General features: G+C 45.4%; 1 protein-coding gene across 1 annotated transcript; it reads right to left on the reverse strand.

Annotated features, from left to right (window-relative positions):
* Positions 1 to 792: 792 nt before the first annotated feature.
* Positions 793 to 18,645, reverse strand: DCUN1D2 (defective in cullin neddylation 1 domain containing 2; the record flags this gene model as incomplete). Its single annotated transcript, XM_082859272.1, is given in 11 exon segments — positions 793 to 893; positions 1,720 to 1,816; positions 3,011 to 3,183; positions 12,347 to 12,408; positions 12,822 to 12,855; positions 12,858 to 12,921; positions 12,924 to 12,991; positions 15,244 to 15,465; positions 15,468 to 15,527; positions 15,530 to 15,572; positions 18,622 to 18,645. Coding segments are annotated over 11 exon segments (912 nt in total). The 3' UTR covers positions 793 to 828.
* Between the last annotated feature and the right edge of the window lie 1,903 nt (positions 18,646 to 20,548).

The raw sequence follows: 20,548 nt of genomic DNA on the forward strand, positions 1-20,548 counted from the left end.
GCCACGGCTCACGGGCCCAGTCGCTCCACGGCACGTGGGATCTTCCCGGACCGGGGCACGAACCCGCGTCCCCTGCATCGGCAGGCGGACTCTCAACCACTGCGCCACCAGGGAAGCCCTTAACTACATTTTTTAAAAGCGTACTTTATGACGCTCTTAGGAAGCTCAGCTGCCGTTATCAGAAGTAAAGCAGACCCACTGACTTGCAGGCAATTTAAAAGAACACTTTTCTGGAATCACGATGACACCATCGCTGTGCAAACTGCAACGGTGCGTTAACCTGTAAAATGATTCCCAGATGAGCATCCAGAGAAAAGTGCAATGAAAATAGAGCTGATAAATCTAGACACTTGATGATTCAAAAAATATAAATCTTAACCCTGGCACCAAGTTCAAAACCGCCAGCATCCACGACACTCGTCCTCTTTGGGGCACGTTTCCAGCAGCCTGACTTGGAGTTCCTCGGGGTGGTTGCGGACAATTCAGCAAGTGTGGTGAGCACAGCCTCGCTTTGGGTCATGATCAACAGTGACCCTGCAGCCTGCAGACAGGCCCCAGCTGCTCCGTAAACGCGGAAATCATGCGGAGGTCTCTTACAGCAACAGCAGGGCCCCGTCTCTGGGCGCCCCAGCAGCGAGCTCAGAGGGTCTCCATGCGGCGTCCACAGTCAGCGGTGTCTTCTCTAGGCAGCAGGAGAGGGTCTCCAGTCTCACGACTGGTCAGGATGACTTCCAAAATGGGCAACGGGCATGGCTGGCCAGTGTCTCCCGCAGGACAGCTCCCTTTTCACCTTAATCCATCTCGATTTTCTGCCTAGAGAGGGCTGCCTTAACCACCCGTGACCACTGGCCGTGCACATTCTACGAAATCATCTATAAGAACAGGCCACACTCCTGAAGGAGAGCAAATAGATTTTTTAAAAAAATCAACGACTTAGAGCAGTATTTTCACATTCAAAGTATTTTTTCACAATCCAACTTTTATATTTCAAGAACTCAAATGATTTTAACTTTCTATAGCCTGTGCTCCACTTAAAGAATCGGCTGAAGTGACCCTCTTCTGCTCTAGCCAGACCAGGGTTGGCAAGTGCTGGTGTGCTTGTGTGGAGCCGGCCCTGTGAGGACCGCCCACCCTTGACCCCGCCGGGAATATGCAGTCACCTCCTGGCCGGGCAGAGGGAGCCGACGGTGGGCGGGGCCAGGGGGTGGGCATCCTTCCCTAACGGGTCAGCGCCCACAGCTCAGCAGGCAGGCAAACGCTCCCCGAGTCCTGAAATGTTTGGGGTGGGGGCCGCAGCAGGCGTGCGTGCTCAGGTGAGCAAATGGAGGCTGCGGTCTTCCGTGAGCTTCGGCCGTGCGACGGAACAGCCGCTGCAGCCACACGCGGGGCAGCGGGGCCCCAGTGACTGTCCTGCTTGAGGTCTGCCTCAGGGCCTCTGCACGTCCACTCTGAAATGGCTTAGCTCGGACAACTGTCTTCCTGACTTTAACTAAATATGAAGCTGTATTTTCTTTTGTGTGATTTACAAGACATAATAAAGTGACTACTAGTCACTATGATCACCACCCCCGTCCCCGGACGGGGTCGGGCCAGGAGTCAGCAGGTGCCGTCCGCCCCGGGGCCTGCGCTGCCATCAGTGACCCGTGGTCCGGGGGCAGAGACGTGCGCGCCCGCGTCAGTGCCTCTGGCCATCGCCTGAGTTCCGACTACTTCTCGTACCTTCTTCATCATAGCTGGACACGTCATCTGCAATCATATTTCCAAAATCTAGCAGAAGGTTCCAAGTGTTTCTTGGGATTGATCTTTTGCGATGCTCCTAATACACAAGAGAAAAAACCCCCGGACTTACGTACAGACTTAGCTCTCAGGAGTTCTACTGGCCTGGCTATCTCAGAACAGAATTTGATAAGGAATAAGTACCGGAACAATATTGTCAAAAGTTAAGATAATAATAGCGCTTTGGGTAAACGCTGAGAGCTACATAATGCCAATGTGCAGATGTAGAAAGCAGACTTATTTAAACACAAATTAAAATAAAACTTTAAAAATACAAAAATTATAAACTTATTTCAAATCAAGAGGCAGCACTTTTCATCTCTTCACCTAAGCCCCAAACCAATTCAGAAACAGGGCGGGCAAGTCGTATTTTGATACATTTATTTTCCTAAATACCGGGGAGTTCTTTGAAGTGGTATGGGACACTTCTCCGGAAATGTCTCGGTAGCTCCTCGGTACCTCAGGTGCAGCGAACACGTGCAGGATACCCGCCCGCAGCTCAAGGGGCAGCCCCGGCCCCGGCCCGGCCTCCCCTTCATCTCCCAGAGGCTCCCAGCTCATAAGGCAGCAGGTGCCGCTGTGGGCCTGTCTGCACACGTCACAGGCACACGGTTCACAGACGGCTCGACAGCTCGTCTCACACCTCAGAACACGCGCGTGACCAGCACAGTGTGCTCTTCTGCACCTGCCGTCCCACGTGAGCCCTGTGTCCCTCTGCCGCGTGGCGTTCTGGGGTCCTTCCCCAGGCTGCTCCAGGAGGGCTTTCCACACAGCCCCCACCCCACCACCTGGTGGAAGGGCTGCTCCTCGCACGCAGGGGGGCCTGAGCAGGACAGCACAGCCACCGCCCGAGGTCAGGGCGGCCCGCACCCTGCATGCTCCCCGCAGCCGCAGCCGAGACCCCGGCCCGAAGGACCCGCCCCCCCGGGGCCAGCTGAGCCCCCCACTCCTCCCGAGTGATGCACAGGACATCCGGGGTGGCCCCAGCCCATGAACACAGCTGGGGGGGGCCGCTGGTGGGCAGTCCAGAGGACGCGGCCTCGGAGCAGCCGGGGCAGAGCCCCTGGGCGCCGCTTTCAGCTGGTGGCAGAGCGTGGCCGCGGGTCTGCTGCTTGGTGACTTCTGCGCGAGGCCCTGGCCCCACAGTGCCCACGGTCAGGCCCTCAGTTAGTACGGAGGCCACCGCACCCACTGAGCCCTCCCGCGGGGCCCCGGCAAGCAGGAAGCCACTTACCAACAAAAGGATGTTCCAAAGATCTAAAAACTTAAGCCTTCCGGAGAATATCAAATTCCAATACGCCACGGCCATTTCTAAGTCCGGCAAGAAAAGGGAAAGAGCAGTTAGTGAATCCCGGTTTCTTTTTCCGCTGCACAGTGACCACTTCTCAGCGCGCTGGTGCTCACTTACTCAATAACCATCAGCAACCTTACCCAGGAGTGACACGAGGGCTAATGCGTTCAGAAGTGTTCCTGAAGTTGTGTGTAATCTAATTTTGTAACTCCGGGGAAATGTCTTTTAAAAAGGATTTGTTGCGAATTCCCTGGCGGTCCAGTGGTTAGGACTTGACACTTTCACTGCGGTGGCCCAGGTTCAATCCCTGGTCAGGGAACTAAGATCCTGCAAGCCACGCAGCACAGCCAAAAAAAAAAAAAAAAAAAAAAGGATTTGTGTACTATGTTACTTGGACATGTGCGTAAGTATCCCCTAATTAAACCATTTCAAAGACTCTCATTTTCTTATGTATTGGGCTTTCTTGAAAGCTGAACCGACCTGGATACTATTAACACATATCATTTATTTTTTAAAAATAGCCCAATGCACTTTCTAAGTGATGAACTACAAGTTAAAAACTCATTTGGAAAGGAAGGGACACAGTGCTTTCCAAATAGACCTGCCTTGCCACTTAAGAACTAAAACAGAATCTGATTCAAAAGTCGATCATGTAAGTACTATAAAGACCTGGAACTTCTTGGGACTTCCCTGGTGGCGCAGTGGTTAAGAATCTGCCTGCCAATGCAGGGGACACGGGTACGAGCCCTGGTCCGGGAAGATCCCACGTGCCTTGGAGCAACTAAGCCCGTGCACCACAACTACTGAGCCTGTGCTCTAGAGTCCACGAGCCACAACTACCAAGCCCACATGTCACAACTACTGAAGCCTGCATTCCTGGAGCCCGTGCTCCACAACAAGAGAAGCCACCTGATGAGAAGCCCACGCACCACAATGAAGAGTAGCCCCCACTCGCCGCAACTAGAGAAAGCCCGTGTGCAGCCATGAAGACCCAACGCAGCCAAAAGTAAATAAATAAATTTATTAAAAAAACCCAACAAGCTTAAAAAAAAAAGACTTGGAATTTAAAGTCAGGACAATTAAGCATGTTTATTTGGTCACTAGTCAAAGTCAACATCCTCAGTTTTCATTTCTCCTTGGCTGGAAGGTAGCGATGATTTCACAACTTCTATACAGACCGACGCTGTGGGGCTCGATCATAAGATGGTGTCTTAATGCAACGTGAACGCGACGCTGTGGGGCTCGATCGTAAGATGGTGTCTTAATGCCACATGAACGCGACGCTGTGGGGCTCGATCATAAGATGGTGTCTTAATGCCACACGAACGCCATTTCAGGGCTGCAGTAGAGGATGCTCCCCGACCCACCGTGCTTGGAATACAGACTCATTCTCTGCTCACTGCAAGGTTAGTATTGATTTCTTTCTATATGATTGATACACAAGTACATCAAGGGGCTGAGAAGGTTACTTCCTAAAGCTGACAACATTTAACCATGTCGGCGAGCGCTCATCACTGTCAGGTGACCAAACAGTCATACTGCAATAATGCTTACGGGTGCACACCAGTTAGATTAATGTGAAAAGCTGATGAGTAAACATTTAAGGTGACAAATTCCTTTAAATGCAAAATACTCAGCTAATCACTTTTCAGATTTTTACCTAAATCTGGTTTGGTTCCACCTGGACAAAAAACTATTAAAGCTCTGACCTGAGCTTTCCAGGGTCAATCATTAACACTGGATGAGCAGAAGAATCTATGAGTAGCAGCCAACTTTAAATAAAATGCCTCTGTTCCCTGTGTGTTTAAAGTGCATGAGATGTTCTCAGCCTGAAATAACCTGGAGTCTTAATCAGAAAGAAAGCAATGGTCAGGAAATTGCAGGAGCTGGCAGAAGGGAAGGCTGGCTGGACCCTACCTACGGGGCCCCCGGCACTTACGCCTAGACGATTAGTCCCGTCCTGCTAAGTCTGCATCCTTATCACTTAGGAAATCTATACTCGACGCATCTTAACGATGAAAAGTGCCACATTGAGAAATGGAGGTAAACCTGGGGAAGAAAGAAAAATAAGTTTTTTGGCAGATATTAAATCTAGTTACTTTTAGGTTCGTTTGGTCCTAGAAACCCTTCTTATAAAGTTCCCGATTTGTATGTTTGCAAACCACACAACTAAAGTAGAAGTGTGCATTTTCAGAGACCTAGCATCACTTACATAAACACGCCGAGTGCTGTCCTGGTGGACTTGGCCATTTGCAGAATAACAACAACAAAACTCAAAACTACAGAACTTGAGAGCTGAAATCCAGAATAAAAGCTACTCCAGTGACCATAAAAGGAATCTTCACAGCACCTATATTCTTTCCAATAACCTCTGAAAAATCCTACCGCCTGAGTAAGAAAATGTTTAGAAGGTACTCCTACTTAAAATTTTTATCTGTGATACTTCCTTTAGAATTAGATCACAAAGATGTTCCTTCTGTCAAAAAAGGGTCTTTGGGCCAATGTAAAAATTAGCTAATAATCATGAAACTTTACTTCCTCAAAAATTATGATTTTTCAAAGCCAACTGATTCCAGACTCTAGCCAGTATAAAACCATGCTAAGCTTCTTACCTCAAAACACGGAGTCAAGGAGCCTTAATTATCTCCTCTTTTAGCCTATCAGTTAAGCACAGGCTAAGGGATCATCACACACAAAACCATACAGCACATGCACATCTTCACACACATATAAGCAGACACAGAAACCTGAAGGAAAGGAAGGGTTCATCTGTGGGTTTTTTTTTTGATTACCCCTTTCCACTGCTGTCCATGCTTTTTCTAGGAATTATAGGAACACTTGTATCAATCTCTTTAATTTATATTTAACCCTTCAGAGGACAGACCATGTAATATACTTTGGAAATTGTAAAATCAATTGTTCCATTTGGGGTTCGCAGCCATAAAATTCCTCATCTTGCTTTATTTTTGTTAAAAAAGCCCTCAGAAAACCTTATAAAATAAAATGTATGTGAAACGTTCAGGTATCCAACCATTTTATATTCCTTCAGTTAGTCTCACGAAGCAAAGAAACAAAATCAGTAACTGCTCTAATTCTCTAGTGAATGATTTTTTAAAATAAATTTATTTTTGGCTGCGTTGGGTCTTCATTGCTGCATGCGGGCTTTTCTCTAGTTGCAGTGAGTGGGGACTAATCTTTGCTGTGGTGCATGGGCTTCTCATTGCGGTGGCTTTTCTTGCTGCGGAGCGTGGGCTCTAGGCACGCGGGCTTCAGTAGTTGTGGCTCGCGGGCTCTAGAGCGCAGGCTCGGTAGATGTGGCGCACGGGCTTAGTTGCTCCATGGCATGTGGGATCTTCCTGGACCAGGGCTCGAACCCGTGTCCTCTAGCATTGGCAGGAGGATTCTTAACCAGTGCGCCACCAGGGAAGTCCCTAGTGAATGATTTTTTATAAACATGTTATTTAAGTGTCTATAGGCATAAAAATAAATAAGACAATGATTTTTTTCTCAGTAAAGGAATTACGGGATAAACTATAAATTTCACCTTTTGTGCTGCCTCATGCTACGGCAGATCTATTTAAAATAGAGGCTAAACGTACTAGGCTCCGTATTGCCAAAGTGTTTCAAAATGCTCCGTACCCTCATACTGAATTTCTTTGAAATTATTCATGCAGAAAGAAAGTAAATTTTAAAACTTTCAATTAGGTAATGAATTGAGACTGTCACGCAGCACTCCACCGTATTCATATTTTATAACTTCTATGCGCTGCTGACGGTAAATGTTTGGGCTGTTTCTTGTTTTCTGGTCACAAAGAATGTTGTTAAATGGTTTCTGGACATGTATCCTGGCACACAAGTGAATGTGTTGAGGCAGACACCCACCCATGATTTCATGAGTCTTGTTAAACAGTTCTCCACGCTGACTGCCCACCAGCGCCGCTCTGGAGCCGTCCTGGAAGAGTGAGCTGTGTATTCTAACGTGCACACTGCCATGAATGAGGCTGAGCGCCTGCCTGTATTTTCACTGGCCATATGGAATGCATCTTTCGTGAAGGCCTTGGTCAGGTCTCTTGCCCATTCTCAGTTAGGTTATCTTTTTCTTGTTGTTCTGTGGGAATTCTCTGCGTATCAGGGACACAGGCCTTTGTCAGTTGAGTATCTCATGGCTCCCACCCCTCACGTGGAAGCCTCTTCACTTCTCGATGCTGTTTCTTGGCCAGAGGTTCTTATTTTAGCATAGTGCACTCTACAGTCTTCTCTACAGTGATTTTTCATGCGTTTTACAACCTGTCCTACTGCGTGGCCATAAGGATATTCTCCTCCATTATTTTCTAAAGGTTTCTGCCTTCGGCCTTTCACGCCGAGATCTACAACCCACCTGAACTGACTTTCATGTACGGTGTGAGGCAGAGATCAAGATGCATTTGTTTCCATACGACCAGACCATTCTCCCAGGACCATCTGCTGAAACGCTGTCCCTTCTCCGCTTCTCCAAAGGGCCACCTTTCCCATAAATCAGTGTTCCTGTAAACACGGATTTGCTTCTGGGCTCTCCATTCTGCTCCACCGGCCTATTCATCTAACCTGGCCCCCAATGTCATGTACTCTTAATTACTGTAGCTTGAAAAGTCCCATGTTATGCTCTGAGATAATATCCACCCCCTCACTTTTCTGTTACTGTGATCAATTACATCGATCAACTTTGGAATGTTGAAAAAATCTCGCATTCCTGGACTGACACAAACGTTGTCATGACAGATTAGCCTGGTTTTTTGGTTGATTTGTTTTGGGGGCTTAATTTATTTTGCTGAAAATTTGTTTAGGATTTTTGGGTCTTATGTTCATCATAAGCATCTTTTGACTGGGAGTGGCCTCTAATTTTCCATTCTCAAAATGTCCTCTCTAGGCCTTATTATCTAGGTTGTGCTGGTCTCAAAACATATTGCGGAGTGTTTCTTCCTGTACTATTCTCTGGAAGAGGTGGTGTGAAATTGGTGCTATTCTCTTTATTAAAAGCTTGGTAGAATGTGCCAGTGAACCAATTCTGGCCAAGAGTTTTCTCTTTGAAAAGATTTTAAATTATGGGTTTAGACTCTGTAAGAGTTATGGAACTATTTCTTCATGTGCCCATTTCAGTAAGTTGTCATTTTTAAAAGAACATCTCTATTTCATTCAGGTTTTCAAATTTACTAACATAAAGTTGTTCATAATACTCTCATCCTTTAATCTGTAGGGTCTATAGTAATGTCCCCCTTTCATTCTATATTGGTTATTTGTTATTCATTACTTTATAAGTGTTCACATAACAAGCTTTTGGCTTTACAAATCCTTTCTACTTACAACTTTTAAAAAATTTCATGAAATGACTGCCTGTTTAAAAAAATTAATTCCTTCTGTCAACACTCTAACTTCCTGCTCTTTTCTCTACTTGTTAAGATGGATGCTTTCCTTACTGATTTTCAACTTTTCTTTCTAAAATATGCATTTAAGAAGCTGAATCCTGCAAGTTTTCATATGCAGTGTTTTATCATTCAAAATACTTTCTAATTTCCACTGTAACTTTTCTCAACCCAAGGGTTATTCAGAGGTGTAATATCCACACTTATTTCAATCTATCTTTTTGTTATATTCCTCGTTTAATTCTATTGTGGTCAGAAAACATGCTCTGTATCATTTCAAGTCTTTGAAATTTGTTCAACTTACTTTACGGCCTAGTTTATGGTCAATGTTTATAAATGTTCTATGTCTTTTTGAAAAGAATATGTATTCTTCAACATCAAGGGCAAAGTTCTATCTCCTTTTCCAAATCTTCTATTTCCTTACTGATTTTTCATCTACTTATTCTACCAGTTGGTAAGATGTGAGAATTCCCCACTTTGCTTGTAGTTTGTCTCTTTCTCTTTAGAGTGTTAACTTCTGCTTTAAATAAACTATTACCCTCTTGGTGAAATAAAACTTTTATCATTAAGAAATGTCCTTCAGATTCCCCCTCCCTCCCTCCCTTCCTCTCCTGCTTCTCCTTCTTTCCTCCATCCCTCCCTCCTTCCTTCTTTCCCTCCCTCCTTGCTTCCTTCCCTCCTTCCTTCCTTCTCCCCTTCCTTCCTTCCTGTCCTTCCTTCCTTTCCCCTTTCCTCTGCTCTTTAATTCATTAACACATAACTTTCCCCTCCTTGTTGTCTCCTCCATGTATATACTGGTTGGTTCCTCTTTGTCAAAATGTCTCTAGTTGAGACATGATGTGAGGTCTTCTGGAAATGTGATACCCGTTGCTAAATACCATCCTGCTCTGCCTGCCTTGGGCTGGAGTTGGGGGAACTGAGAACTCAGGGGATGTGCATCCACAGCTGAAAATGACCAGGAACACAGAATTCCAGGGCCTGAAGAAGGTGGAAGCAGACGCACCCTGGAATAGCAGATTAATGTGCATAAAACCATGGAGATGATGCTGACCAGACCATTGCAGGACCAGTCTAAGATGATTATTGGAGCTGACTGTGCTGTTCTGCATGTAGCCCCCCCTCCCAGCCTGTATACACCTGAGACTCCCTTTTAAAATCTTTGTTCCCTAACCAGCAACTTGGAGATGGTCTGAGGACACTAGTCCACCATCTTCCCAGGTTGCTGGCTTCCTGAATAAAGCACCTTTTATTTTTTCAAAAAAAAAAAAAAAAAAGAAAAGGATATGCCCTTCATTATCTCTAGAATTACTATTTGCTTAAAAGTTTGTTTTAATATTAACAGCCACGTCAGCCTTTTTTTGGTTAACATTTGCATAATGTATCAGCTTCTGTCCTTCAAATTGTTCTGTGCCCTTATGTCTTAGTTGTATCTACTGTAGACAGTACACATGGTAGTTGACTTTTTAAAAAAAAAAATTTAATTTTATTTATTTATTTTTGGCTGCGTTGGGTTTTCGTTGCTGCGTGCGGGCTTTCTCTAGTTGCAGCAAGCAGGGGCTACTATTCGTTTCGGTGCGCGGGCTTCTCATTGCGGTGGCTTCTATTGTTGCGGAGCACGGGCTCTAGGCATGTGGGCTTCAGTAGTTGTGGCACGTGGGCTTCAGTAGTTGTGGCTCGCGGGCTCTAGAGCGCAGGCTCAGTAGTTGTGGCGCACGGGCTTAGTTGCTCCGAGGCATGTGGGATCTTCCCGGACCAGGGATCAAACCCATGTCCCCTGCATTGGCAGGCGGATTCTTATCCACTGCACCACCAGGGAAGCCCCATGGTAGTTGATTTTAAACAATCCATCTAACATTTAAGTCACTTACACTTAATATAATTATGTAAATGCTGACGTTTTTAGGCTTAAATCCTCCATTTTATCATGTGCTGTTTGTCCTGCCATAAACTAATTTTCCTTGTGTGCTTTTTTTTTCTTGGATTCTTTTGGATTGAATTTTAAAATAACTTTACTCCTTGCTCTCTTATTTAGGAATTATTTATAAATTATAATTCTCCTACTGTTTTTATAGTCATTATAACATATACAAAGAGCGAACAAATATTTTCCCACTGTTTTACCCTTTTCATTTTCCTAAAAGCATCTTTTGATAAGCAGAAGTTTTTAACTTTGATGGAGTCCGGTTTATCAATTTTTTCCTTATGACTAGTGCATTTTATGTCTTCCCTGAAAAAGTGTTGCTTAGCCCAAGGTTACAAAGATAGTCTCTTAATGTTTCGTCTAAAACTTTATGGTTGTCAGTATCTTGTACAGGTCTACAATCTAGCCCCAATTAATTTTTATATATGATATGGAAGAGGGACCGAGGTTAAATTTTTCCACCTTTACCCAGTTGTTTTGGCATCATTTGTTGACAAGGCTCTTTTTTCCCCCATTGAAATAATAAAAGCTGACTAACAATCTTGCAGTAGATGAACAGAGTAGTAAGACTTCACTAATTCATTTCAAGACTTACTCTAAGGCTACAGCAATTAAGAATATGTGGTGTTGGGTTAAAGACAGATAAAAAGACCCACGGAATACAAGAGAGAAGAGCCACACAGACAGCGTTCTGTCTTTAAAAAGATGTCAAGGTATTTCATAAAGTTCATTCAGTTTACCTAAGAATCCTGCAGCCCCCAAGAAAGGATGTAGAATTAACTGTTAAAGGCAGGTGTTCTAACCAGTCAGGAGTTAGCAGGCAGGAAAACATGTGAAGAAATCACAGCAGAGCAGACACGAAAGCCAAAGTGTTTCTAGAGGTTAGTGCTACTTAGACTAGAAGCAAAGTCCTTCACATCTCTAAAAACAGGGTTATCTCCACAATATAGTTCACTAATACATTCATAATACTTTTGGTTAATATTTTGAAAAATAGTTTCACCTTTAACTGCTCCTTGAGGTGTAGAGAGAGAGCAGTCCACCAACCATCATTAACTTGTAAGCTAAAGTTATGTTCTGTATACTCCAGATAAGAGGGCGTGAGATTATCTAAATCATTTTGGGAAGATTCACTCTCAAAATCTTTAAAATATACTTTTTAAGTTATGATACTTTATAGGATAATAGGAATTTAAAAATTTTACTTGTGGGCTTCCCTGGTGGCGCAGTGGTTGAGAGCCCGCCTGCCGATGCAGGGGATGCGGGTTTGTGCCCTGGTCCAGGAGGATCCCACATGCCGCGGAGCGGCTGGGCCCGTGAGCCATGGCCGCTGAGCCTGCGCGTCCGGAGCCTGTGCTCCGCGACGGGAGAGGTCACAGCAGTGAGAGGCCCGCTTACTGCCAAAAAAAAAAAAATTTTTACTTGTACAGCATATTTCTAGACAACGTCTAAGAAATGCCATCAACTGTCTCTATAAGAAGCACTTGTTTCCAAAATGTCCCATTTTGGGGAGACTTTAACAGGCGGGACAACCTGTAGTCCAATGCCAACGGAACGCTTCTTTAAGAGGTCTTTCCTATTATAAAACTACTGGTAACTCATCTAGGCTTTCCTAGGTGAAAAGAACGCGGAACACATATGCTGTTACAAATTGTTACAATGATACCTTTTGTTTGGTTGGTTTTATTCAATACCAGGAACGTGGTAAGATATTAGAAATAAAGTCTCATAGAGTTTAACATCACAACAGACACATGGGTTTAGTGAAAACAAGCACGCTGTCAGCACAGCCTCAGAACATGTTTACCTAAGGCTTTTGAGCTCCTTCCGGAGCTAAAAATAAGTGAGTTTAGGTTGTCAACACTGAGCTATCACAGTAGCAGCAAGTCAGCTTTTACACACCTCCTGAAACAGTAATAAGCTCAGTGATTAGAAGAAGTTTATGTACTTCCATTTTACCTCTCCGACTCATCCAGCAAGTCAGAAACACATTACGGTATGGATGAAGCTTTATCCCAACCCTGTAGGTAGAACAGGGAGGTGTTACAAGCAAAGAGACAGAATGACATTTTATTAACGCTTGATACAGCAAGACAACAGATTATACATGGAGCGCACAGTATTATGAGATAAGTTAAATGGCTGAAAACAAACCAGCAAAAACACCTGGATGTTTACTGTCAATTCAAAACTGGAAGGAAAAAAATTAAAAGGAGAAAGTGTTACAAAAGAAATTAATCTGAATAAAACACTGAACAAAACTTTAACTGGAAGTTAAAAGGAAAGCAAAGGTTTAATAGTACAAATGCATAAGAAATTTGTGAACTATTCAAGGGACATAACTTGATATGAAGTTTACAGGTTGCTGAAACATAATTAATGTTGAAAGAGCTTTCCTTTCTGAAAAAGTTTAAACTGAGACCAATTTACTTACCCAAGCTCTGTCATGCCATCTACAAATTCTTTCTGCTAAATTCACATAGAGTCGCGGCCCTGAATTTCCACGCTATACCCAAAATGGTGATACTAGGCTTAAATCTAGGCTTAAATCCTCACAAAACTTCTGAATTCCATCAATTCCAATTTTATTTTCATCTTGTGGATCTGTAGTTAAAGTTAAGGGGAAAAGAAGTTAAAAATTTGGATATTTTGAAAAGCATTACTAAAATGGGTGGTAAGAATCATACCTCTACTACATAGTTTTGGCAAGTGTGTTTCAAATACATCAATCAATGCACTGCAATTTTCTACCATATGTGAAAGAAATAGCAATAAATAATGATTTATCCAGAAAATACTCTTTATTTTTAAAACCTAGGTTCCTGGGTTTTTGGCGGGGGGGGGGGGGGAATCATTGAAACTTCTTTGAAGACTTCATCATTAAGAAAAAATTAATTAATCTCCCTAAAATAAAATAAAATTTCAAGTTTACAGAATTTTACCTTGCCCAAAGGCAAACTGCGATGAAAAACACTGTAAAGCATTCAAAATATTTTAAGTTTTTATCACCACCTTGTCAAAGCAAAAGAAAGATTTTTTCTTTTAAAAGTGATTTCATTTGCTACAATGCTAATACTACTGCACAATACTCATTCTTCAGTTATTTAGTTTATGCATCCACGTTTAACAGCTTAGAAATTCAGGCTCCCCCCGCCCCCCCAGCAATTTCTAGTTTAGACATAAAATTAAGGAACTTAGCATTTCTCCATGGGAAATCAAACCGTGAAATCCATTAAAAGAATCAGCAAGGCCTCACCAAGCGAGGCCCTGTGACCTCAGCCTGTGTCTCCTGACCGGCATCACAATGACAGCCCACCTGCTGCCGTAGAAGGTGGGAGAAGCAGGCCCGCGGCACCTTCCCGCAAAGGAAGGTTAAGTGCAACAAACTCTTCTTCCATCACACGAGATCGAACTCTTAAGTGCTCAACGCCACGTTTATATATACATATGTTGTTACCAAAGAAGAACTGCTGACCTACCTTAAATGAGCAAAATCACACAGACCCTTCCAACTCTATGCTCCTGTGTCCGTGAGAACCTGCCGCCGTGGGCTCATAGGACAGAGGGTCCCATACACCTCCTGACTCAAGCCTGCGCTCCTAACACAACAGACCTTCAGGATAACAGAAAAATGGGTCTACGATGCCCTCACCTAATAACCGTCCTGATAAACTTCATATATAATAATTTAGAATGCTTTAAAGTAGTCTGGAAGCACTCATTCATTTGTATACATTGTGTAACAACAGTTGTTCTATTTGTCAATTGGCTTTGAACTATACATCTATGTTTAGGGGCCAAAATGACTGTACCATATGTCTACTTTAAATGACTAGAATTGCATGAATAAAATTAAATGATAAGGGATGAAGCTTAAAGACTAAAGATAATTTTCACATAAAAATATTTTTCCAAAGGCAGCTGCACATATCTGAATAACTTTTAGAATCTGCATAGCATATGACTTACAAAATTAGCTCAGTAATTAACTTAGCCAAAAAAATTTAAAGCACACTGAAAACAATGTTCATTTTTGGAGAACTACAACAAGTACAAATCTGTTTTTTAAACCACAGAACATGTTTCTGAACCAAGATTTTTTTTTTTAATGGAATGCAATTTTCAATTGATTTTTTGGATCTAGATAGACAGATTATACACAGTATTTTCAAAAGTGAAAAATGAAAATAATAAATAAACAAGAACTTAAAGCCAAGGGAGTTACTCTGTTTGTGTTAATACTTGTTTAAATGAGGGATTTTATTTTTTAGTTTTGGAAAGATAAGATTAACCTTAGAAACTGCGAGAAAAAAAAAAATCAGCCCTTGAATCGTTGCCGCCTCTCCCATTACAGCACAGACCTGACATTTGATGTGGAATCTAGAGCCTGCTGAGCAGCCTGGATCTGCACAGACTCATCACGCAGACTTATTTTTGCCGCATGACTGCATTTTGATAGGGAAAGCTCCATTCTAAGTGCCAATTTCAATGAAAATAACAACTGTCCCCAGCTGACAACACACAGGTTTTTTTGCCAAGAGTTTTTCCAGAAGCTTCTGCAGCTGGAGCTGTTCCAGGGCTCCAACACCAGCACACAGTGTTAAGGGCAGGATACCTGTACCCTCGCGTCAGAATTACTCTTACGAGTCGGTATCGTTCTGGAATGGCCTTCTCACCACGTATTCCTGCCTACGTGCAAGCGCTGGGGAGAAGTACTGTCTTAACGAGTGTAGCCACCTGGCCTGGACACCAAGCCTCCGAGCAGTGACCGTGCGCAGCCTACCGTGGGCACACGAGCCTCCGCCCAGGCCACGTGCAGGAGGGCTCGCTGCTCATCAGTCCTCAGACTTTTGTGCAGCTGAACATCCGCACGGGAAGGGAATGCACGTCGGGGGCCCTGGGACGCAGCACGGAGACTCCAGCACAGCCACCCTGCTCCCTGGAGACGCACGCACTCGCCACTGCGCCCCTACCTTTGTACCAGTTATACAGCGGCTCCAGCGTCTTCCTGTCCATGGAGGTTCGCATGGAGTCCTTGTGGAACGAGGCCGGGTTCTGGAAGAAGCTGTCTGTGGCGCGTCCAGTTTCCACTCACTTTGGGCTGAGCGCCGGATGGCAGTTCTCTCACCAGCCTGAGTGCCGTGAGCTGGAGGACCTCGTCCTTCTGAGATGATTTAAGCTTATGCTGTGGGAAGCAAAAGAATCAGGAAAGCCAATGAGGCCAGTCCAGAGAGCTGTTTCAGCTCTATCACTAACTCCTATATTGTAACTGGACTTAACTTTTCCTTGGGTGACCGGACTTCACTTCAGAATTACAGGAAGACAAAGCCTTGTTTTTCATCAGTTAAAAAGACTGCACAGCCTTCTGAAAATGCAAACGACAGCATCTACACAGTAACAAATATACAAAGTCTCATCTCCCCCGAATTAGAAGAATCAATGTTTTATACAAAATACATTTTGATCTCGATCTGGTTCACTTTGCAAGAAGTAGGATGTTAATTTTTTTCTAAGTCTCAGTGAAATCCCTCTTTATAACACATATGTACCCTCTGATGAAATGTGGCTAACCCGAGGCCTGACCACATCACCACAGCCCACCTGTGGGTCCTCCTTGGCTTCAATTAATTTCAGGCCCTAATGGCCAGGAGGAGGACCTCATGGTTGGAAACATCATTATTTTAAGTTTTTCTCCGTTTAAAATTAGCAGAACACTGATGAAAACAAACACACATAACAAAGAATTGTGTGAAAAATAACTTATACAAGTTCCAGAAGCAGGCGCAAAAAGCCTGTTATGGTTAAATGAAGATGATACGAATAATGAGAACGCCTGTGTACATGAGACAGAAATAAGATGGAAAGACAGGGCAGAGGCTGTCGGTAGGTAGTAAATAACAAAACTGCCATGTAACAGTACTATATGTAGCATATAATGAAACCGAATAGCATTTTCATGTTTCCAGGTATCGGATGGTTAAGGTTTTATTTATCTAAGGTAGCCTGATGAAAACAACAGCAGAAATGACAGTCATTCATTAATTTCTGTAAATCAAAACAGACTCTGTAGTCTACTGGGTGCTAATACTTTAAAAGACACTTTACACAATAATATGATAAGGGGAAAAGTTTTACTTAAAATGATTTATACCCAGTCTTGTTCAAAAAAAAGATGAGTTTATAGAAGCACACAGAATAAATTATAATTTACAGAAATATGTAACTGGAAAACAAACTGTAGATAAGGAAATCAAGAAGAGGAAATAAGGAAAATAAGAAAGCCAGAGATAAGACCCAGACACGCACACCATATATATGAGTTGAAAGTGAGCTGAAAATTAGGCTCTGAGCTTCTCAGTTGCCAACGTAAAGAAGAAAAGAGGATTAGTTAGGAAAATCTGTTTTCATAAGATTTAAAGACCCACCAGTGGCCCAAAAGTGGCCCAGCCCCTCCTGGCGCTGAGACTGGAAGGAATTGGAGACATGAAATGTCCCCTTTGTACCAGACCAGCTCCTCACCAAATGCCACCAGTGAACAGCAGAGCAAGCTTGCAACGCTTTTTGCTAAGGCCTCCCTCAGTGCCTGCTGGTGCCAGAAGAGCAGGGACAACTGAGCAGAAGTTACGCCACTGCAGTCCACACACACTGCTCTCCAAGTGTGGCTGGGGACACCGGGGGCCTAAGACCTGTCAGGGGTTCCGCGGTCACAGAAGTATCTCCAAGTGCCTCCAGCCGTTACCCACTTTCTCACTCTCACTGGGGTACAGCAGAGGCTTCCAGAGGCTGCCTGACTGGCGACATCACAACAGACTGAACACAGAAGACTGGAGAACCTAACTTTGATTAAAGATGTTTGCACAAATGTAATGTGAATATATAACGGGTTTACTATTGTTATTTTTAAACACAGATATTTTAAAACTTTCCATTTTAATTTCTAATATGGTAAATACCAATGGCTACAATCCCAATAATTTTTTAAAGTGTATAGGGGGCCTGGGACTTAGAAGTTTAAGAAACACTGATCTAGAGTAACCCAGGGAATTAATATTTTGGCTACTTAGAACAATGACTGTTGATCATTTGGGGTCCTGGGTCCCTTCTGGAATCTGATGACAGCATGGATCCTTTCTCCTGGAAAACGTATGCGGTACACACGTGGGCATATGGTTTGGCACAGAAATTCAGGGTTTTCATGGACCTTTTAGGACCATCCTGGCTTCTCAGAGGCTGGGGGAAGGTGGAACTCGGGCTAAGAACCCCGGAGCTAGGTCAGGAGGTGCTGGTCTCTGCCGCAGTGAGAGCACCGCGCAGACAGGTGGGTGAACTGTGCTCCACGCGGCTGCATTTACAAACCCGCGGCTACCCAGTGACTGCAGCCTACAGTCTGGGTTCCAGGGGCACACGTAGAGTGCATATTCTCTAACTTATTTCCTGAAACTGAGCCTTTGAGAAAAACCAAAGAGTTCAAGGTTCTGTTCTCTGGGAAGATTAAATTTTGCTCAGTGCGGTCAGATGCCAAAGGCTTTGACAGTAAACTGACAAAAGACAATGCTGGCATCTTTGATGACACCGATGGCTTCCCCAAGGGAGGTGGGCAAAGCCAAGGCTTACCTCAGACACCTTAAGACAGTGACAGGTGTTCGACCCCAAAATGGTGCACCGTTCAGAAGACCCATGACATGTTCACTATGGAAACTGCGATCAATGCTAGATTTTAACATTCGTCAGGCTTGTAAAGGCAGAATGCGGTACATACATACAATGAAATTCAGCCACAAAAAATCATGGAGTACTGATATATGCTACGATGTGGGTGGGCCTCAAAAACATTATGCTGAGCAAAGGAAGTCGGACACAAACGGTCACACGCTGTGAGGTTCCATTCACGTGAAACGTGCAGCACAGGCAAGTCCTGAGATGGAGGGCGGGCGGTGTGGCCAGGGGCTGGGGGAGGGAGGCGTGGGAGGGACTGCTGACAGGTGTGGGCCTTCCTTCGGGGGATGAAAGTGTTCTGGAACTAGACACAGGCAGCGGTAGCACAACGCGGTGAAGGTCCTACGCACCACTGGACTGTACACTTCGAAACAGTTAACTTTATGTTACGTGATTCCACCTCAGAAGAATCCACCTTAGCACCCTGAGACTCTCCAAGATGAGCCAACAGAGCAACGGTTGCTCAGGTGACAACCACTCAGTCGGCAGATCCCCGCCAAGGAGACGCTGCCCAGCACCTGGAGGACAGGACGAGGTCCCATCTCGAGGTCCCTCTCCTGACAGCAGCCGCCCGCAGCCCCTCCTAAACCGCGACCAAGCGGCTACACGACAGTATAACGGGGCGCGCTTTCCGGGAAGCCTAGGAGGAGGGAGGCAGGAGGAGCACGTGGCCCCAGGCCACCCAGAGCGCTCTGGACTGTCACCGCGTGAGTTACAAAGTGGGGGAAGTGCAGATGATCAATCTATTCCAGGTGGTAGGACCTGTCTATCCCAAGACAGATCCTACCCCCTGGAACCGCGAAGTGGCACAAAGGGGACGGTTCTGCATGAGCAACCGCAGCCGTGGGTCCAAGCCGAGCCCAGAGCAGGTCTCCGGCCAGGATGAACGGGGACGGGATGGTCAGTAAGGTTCCAATGAGTCAATGTTACCCCTACGGTGATTAGAACAACAACCAAGAGCTAAATCTAGAGACTATATGTGCTTCATGCCCAAAAGGGACAAAGAGCTTCAAGTTGCAATTTGTAAGAAAAGGGACCCATGGGCTTCCCTGGTGGCGCAGTGGTTGCGAGTCCGCCTGCCGATGCAGGGGACGCGGGTTCGCGCCCTGGTCCGGGAAGATCCCACATGCCGCGGAGTGGCTGGGCCCGTGAGTCATGGCCGCTGAGCCTGCGCGTCCGGAGCCTGTGCTCCACAACAGGAGAGGCCACAGCAGTGAGAGGCCCGCGTACCGCAAAAAAAAAAAAAAAAAAAAAAAAAAAAATCTGTACAATCCAGGAAAAACATCAGATAAATTCTCTACCTCTGGAAAAAGTCTCAAACATTTTAATTGTGACCTTGTAAAACATCACCCATGTGATCTGGGCACCAAAACTGACCACATACAAAATGAAAATGTTATCCTTAAAATGCCCTTCCAGAGACACTGAATACAACAAAATCTCCTCTTAGGGTCAACTTACAAGGGGCTGCCAGGGCAACCACACTGACCCAGTTCGTGCCATCAGTTCAGTCGCCTTGACCGTTTCAGGTACAGCAGGCGGGGGTGGTGCATGAAGTCACACCAAAGTGCCCCCTTTCACTCTCCTTCCTCTCCAACCTCTTCAGCAAGTCAGGCTCCTGCCCACCCAGCTCCTTCCCCTTAAGAGCTGGGGCGTGTGGTCTCACCGGCCAAGGCCGGCGCACTCGGCCGGGCAGTGCAGCTGCTGCCCCGGGGCTGGCACGAGCCTCCCAGTTGCACTGCGGACAGCCCGCTCCTGGTTTCTGGGACGACCTTCTCGAGCCCTCACGTTCCTCTGACCGGCGCTTCTCCATCTGCTTTCTTGCCTGCTCTTCCCACCCAGAAGGTTGGTTCTCACGCCTCCCCTCTTCCTGGCACATTCCTCCTGGACCATCTCTCTCCGGCCTGAAAGCCTCTCCCCGGCCTCCCACTACCACGAGGACAAAGGCTGCCATTCCTCCCTGTGACCAGATGAGTGCCCATCACAGCCTCCTGCCGCGGCTGCTCCCTGGCTCTCTGGGCTCCGCGGGGCCCTCTTCCCATTCCTGTCCCTCCCACCCCACACGTGCGCCGCGCACATCTGGCTGCCCCACTCCCACTCATTCTCGAGAGTTCAGCTCAGCTCACACCGTGCTGCCGCGGTCAAGCCTTCACTGGCTGGGCATCTGACACCCCACACCCCACCCTGCGGGTGCCTGGAACCGGTGCCTCTCCCTGGCACTTATCCCAGCTATAATAATGTAGCTGCGTGTTCAGTGCCCGTCTCTCCTGCTGGGACATCGTCTCCATCAGTACCAAACCCACGTCTGCTTGCTCAGCGTCGAAGCCCCGGCACCTTGCACACCACCTCGCTTGCACGCAGAAGCCACTGAATGTACTGAATGAACGCTGAAACCCTTCAACTACCATGGTTTCCACGACGTTTCAAAGTAACTGTACGTTTCCA

The sequence above is a fragment of the Leucopleurus acutus genome, assembly GCF_964270905.1.
Source record: "Leucopleurus acutus genome assembly, chromosome: 18".
Taxonomy (NCBI): domain Eukaryota; kingdom Metazoa; phylum Chordata; class Mammalia; order Artiodactyla; family Delphinidae; genus Leucopleurus; species Leucopleurus acutus.